The following is a 5,000-nucleotide window of genomic DNA, read 5'->3' as shown; positions in this document are numbered from 1 at the left end:
AGGTATTTCTGAAAAAAAAAAAAAAAAAAAAAAAAAGGTCCCCCACCCCAAAAAAACCGGATCAACCAAAATAAAAAAAAAAAAAAGGTCTACAGTTTCTCCAGCTTTCTGTTAATAAACTTTGTCTCTCATCCCTCTGAATCAGACTGCTGCATGTGAGTGCTGTGGTATGTCTTTGAACAAGATTAACTCACTCAGTACGGCCAGTCCTCTCTTCTCCTCTACACAGACCCCTCGGATGTCCAGTGGGTGTGTGAATGACCCAACCTTTAGCTTCCGTTGTCAGAATTGTGGTATTCTTTGTCAACATTCACCTCTTCAGTATAAGAGCCTTCCGCTTGCAATATTTTGATGATGGTAACTGGGGTGAAACGCTGTTAACGTCATCTCTTTCGCCGTTCGTATGGAGAGAGTTAACTGCTGTGTAAATACTTCATCACTGCCACCATTAATTAAGGCCAGACACGGTAGTACAAAAACGTATGAAATAAACTTGAAGTTTATGGCTTTCTGTGACATGGTATGCAAAGATATTGGACTAAATATGTCTAAAAAGGTCATTTTGTGCAATTTGTTGTGACGATTTCCATGGAAATCAATCCAAAATGGCTGACAAACAAAAAAATTAAAAGCTTAGAACTTCGGTACCTTTATAGATATGTTATTTCTGTTTGTTTTATTTGATTTATCTATATTTGTTCTTTATTATAGTGCAGTAGTATTTTGGAATTTGAATAAATACATTTATTATTATTTTTTTGTTGAAATGTATATAAATTCCTTGACATAATTTTTTTTAAATGAGTGTATATTCATTCTTTTACTAGTACTATACAAACCACCGCACTGTAACAAAGATGAATACATAAAGAAAGAAAGTACTAAGTCTGAACATGCTATCTTTTAAAGTTTTTGAGCATTAGCATTTTGAAAAATGGTATTACGAGGACAAAACACAAAACTGAGAAAACAGGAAAAGAAAGAGATGTGCTTGTACTCACAAGAAATCATACATGTTGATGCTGTTTGAAGCTTTATTTAAGTGAATATAGTACCCAGGTGAAACGGACTATAAAGATTAGATGTTGAAGAAGCAAATTATGCGAAAAAACGAAAATCACAAAAAATCATGATTCTGGTCAAAATTTCACTACCATGTCTGGCCTTAACCCTTTCAATCCTCCGGAGTTCACAGCCCCAGCAGACTCTCCTGCCATACCGGTGTGGAAAAATGCACAAAGTATTCTGAAGGCAACCGTTTTTTCCTCCAAACTGACACATGTTGACACAGCCGGACATACTGTAGAAGGCAGTTCCCCGTGCTTGCAGTTTATGCATGTGTAGGAACATGGACACCGTTTTTATGAAACAAATGTTAACACCGTAGCGCTGCTCGGGCGCAGGACTCAGTGAGTTAAAGCTGGAGAAACGGGGGACAGGACAGAAGACCGAGGAAGGAGGGAGGTGTGAAGTGACTCAGCAGCAGTGCATGGTCTCCACTGGGGTGTGGCCCCCAGGTGACATAACACTGATTGTTCCCTGTGGACTGCCAACACTGATACGATAAGATAATAACTTTATTATCTCCACCTGGAGAAATTTGGTCAGGTGCATTATCACAACATAGACAAGTAAACAACATGGGGACCATAACTGTAAAAGTCAACAACAGCTTTTACGAATATTACGAAGATACAAATGTAAAAAATATATATATATATCACATACACCGTTTCATACATACATCCACACACTGCAGGTAATAACTAGTATTCTTAATGTAAAAACAGAAAGAATTAAGAAACATTATTTGAATATAATTATAAACATAGCCTACTATACTGCACATTGATTATAATAGACAGATAAGATAAGAATAAAGATAAATTGCAGAAAACTGCAACCAGATAATCAGCACACACCCGCACACACACCCCCGCCCTCACCCACCCCACACACGCGGATTACTGGGACTGAGACAAGACGAACGTGGGTGTGGCCGTGTATGGGTCACTCAGAATGAGCGACATGGGAGTAACACCACTGAAAGGTGCCCATGATAGGGCAGAAAGAACAAGAGAGGCAAGGCCTTCAAGACTCACAAGAGAGGCAAGGCCTTCAAGACTCACTTGTGATACACTTTATAACAAAAAATCTAATCGTTAAAATGTGTTCTGTATTTGTTATTATAAAGCTTCGTGTTAAAAAAAAAAAAAAAGTCTTAACCAGATTCGAATTAAGTCCCCTAGCATTAATTACAGAGTAATTTCCCTTTTTTACTATCTGCACCAAAACATTTGCAAAATAAATATAACTTCCATGCTTAGCAAAAGAAGTTCCTGTTTAAACAGAAAATGATAATAATGACTGCTCTTGTTGTTGGGTCAGAATATCAGATCAAAGTGCCAAGTTTAGAGAATACAAAAAATATAAATATAACAGTAAATGCAGTTTGCATATAATTAGGCTTCCTTTTTATTTTTTGTGCCCATCCCAGAGGTGCAATATTGTTTTAAAGAAGATGACTGGAAAGAACTGAATTTTTCCTATTTTTAGGCCTAATTTGGTGTCAACTGACAAAGTATTTGCAGAGAAAATGTCAATGTTAAAGTTTACCATGGACACACACACACACACACACACACACACACACACACACACACACATACACACACACACACAGACAACTGAACACCGGGTTAAAACATAGACTCGCTTTGTTCACACAAGTGAGTCAAAAAGGGAGGGGAGGGCTGCAATGACATGACACTCACTGTCCTGCAAGGTACTGTTGGCCACCCAGGTGGAGGGGGTTGAGCCTTTACTGTTGGAGGCCACCACACGGAACTGGTAGGAGGTAAAAGGCAGCAACCCTTTCTTGCTGTAGGTCAGCGTGGTGGTGGCACCAAACTCACTGTAAAATGAAAAATGTCTCAAGATAAGATAAGATAAGATAAGATAAGAATAACTTTATTATCTCCAACTGGAGAAATTTGGTCAGGTGCATTATCACAACACAGACAAGTAAACAACATGGGGACCATAACTGTAAAAGTCAACAGCAGTTTTTACGAATATTATGAAGATACAAATGTAAAAAAAATATCACATACACCGTTTCATACATACATTCACACACTGCAGGTAATAACTAGAATTCTTAATGTAAAAACAGAAAGAATTAAGAAACATTATTTGAATATAATTATAAACATAGCCTACTATACTGCACACTGATTATAATAGACAGATAGATAAGAATAAAGATAAATTGCGGAAAACCGCAACCAGATAATCAGCACACACCCGCACCCACCCACCCCCCACCCACCACACACACGCGGATTAGTTTTTCATTCCATGCTCACTGCTTAGAGATGCCGTTAAATAACTTAAAGGTTAAAGGCCACTAAAAGGTTAAAGGCCCAAAAGCTTTTCAAGGCCATCAGGTTAGTGAATTCATATCCACTGTGGTTAGGGCTCAGCACAGAAAGGTGGGGTGAGGAGAAGAAATTTGCTCAATGTCCCATCACACATCACTGGTCACTGTAGAAATCTAGTTAAAGTATTTGTTTGTTTCCACTTTTGAATGCTGTTATTTAGGATTAAATCAATATAAAAAGGTAGAGTTGATGGGAGCTGTACAGTGGATTTGGGGGAAACAGGGTAGAGTTGAGGGGAGTTGTACAGTGGATTTGGGGGAAACAGGGTAGAGGTGAGGGGAGTTGTACAGTGGATTTGGGGGAAACAGGGTAGAGGTGAGGGGAGTTGTACAGTGGATTTGGGGGAAACAGGGTAGAGGAGGTGAGGGGAGTTGTACAGTGGATTTGGGGGAAACAGGGTAGAGGTGAGGGGAGTTGTACAGTGGATTTGGGGGAAACAGGGTAGAGGAGGTGAGGGGAGTTGTACAGTGGATTTGGGGGAAACAGGGTAGAGGTGAGGGAGTTGGACAGTGGATTTGGGGGAAACAGGGTAGAGGAGGTGAGGGGAGTTGTACAGTGGATTTGGGGGAAACAGGGTAGAGGTGAGGGGAGTTGTACAGTGGATTTGGGGGAAACAGGGTAGAGAAGGTGAGGGGAGTTGGACAGTGGATTTGGGGGAAACAGGGTAGAGGAGGTGAGGGGAGTTGTACAGTGGATTTGGGGGGAATCAGGGTAGAGGCGAGGGGAGTTGTACAGTGGATTTGGGGGAAACAGGGTAGAGAAGGTGAGGGGAGTTGTACAGTGGATTTGGGGGAAACAGGGTAGAGGTGAGGGGAGTTGTACAGTGGATCTGGGGGAAACAGGGTAGAGAAGGTGAGGGGAGTTGTACAGTGGATTTGGGGGAAACAGGGTAGAGGTGAGGGGAGTTGTACAGTGGATTTGGGGGGAATCAGGGTAGAGGTGAGGGGAGTTGTACAGTGGATTTGGGGGGAATCAGGGTAGAGGTGAGGGGAGTTGTACAGTGGATTTTGGGGAATCAGGGTAGAGGTGAGGGGAGTTGTACAGTGGATTTGGGGGAAACAGGGTAGAGGAGGTGAGGGGAGTTGTACAGTGGATTTGGGGGGAAACAGGGTAGAGGTGAGGGGAGTTGTACAGTGGATTTGGGGGAATCAGCGTAGATGGAGGGAAGAATCAATGATGACTGTTTCAAATAAACAGAAGCACAAGTAAAGCCAAGTACTTCATGGAGTTTGTAAAACGCAAATTTCTTTCAGTTTTTCAAAACACACTCACTGCTTAGTGATGAGGTACTATGTGACAATTCAGAGAAAAAAAAAGTGTTTCACCGTGCTTCAAAGCACTAGAAACGAAACAAGATGAATTTGGTTTGTATAGGGGAACATAAAAAAGCTACACTAAGTGTGTTCAAGGCGCCACTGTCCACACTCACTCACACACAGACAGGAAACAACAAGGAACTAACAGATGCCTGCACAGCATACCACACACACACACACACATGCACATACACAAGCACACACACACTCATGCACGCACGCACACACACACACACACATA

General features: G+C 41.2%; 1 protein-coding gene across 1 annotated transcript in view; it reads right to left on the bottom strand.

Moving 5' to 3' along the window:
• The window catches only part of LOC143296012 (usherin-like), a 168,276-nt gene that overhangs the window by 65,025 nt on the left and 98,251 nt on the right, over positions 1 to 5,000 (bottom strand). The window contains exon 42 of the mRNA XM_076607750.1: positions 2,775 to 2,914. Within this exon, the coding sequence (XP_076463865.1) occupies positions 2,775 to 2,914 (140 nt within the window). The remainder of the gene's footprint in view (positions 1 to 2,774; positions 2,915 to 5,000) is intronic.

The sequence above is a fragment of the Babylonia areolata genome, chromosome 21 (genome assembly GCF_041734735.1).
Source record: "Babylonia areolata isolate BAREFJ2019XMU chromosome 21, ASM4173473v1, whole genome shotgun sequence".
NCBI classification, from domain to species: Eukaryota; Metazoa; Mollusca; class Gastropoda; order Neogastropoda; family Buccinidae; genus Babylonia; species Babylonia areolata.
The sequence above is the reverse complement of the archived record's forward strand: the minus strand, read 5'-3'. Positions and strand labels throughout refer to the sequence as shown.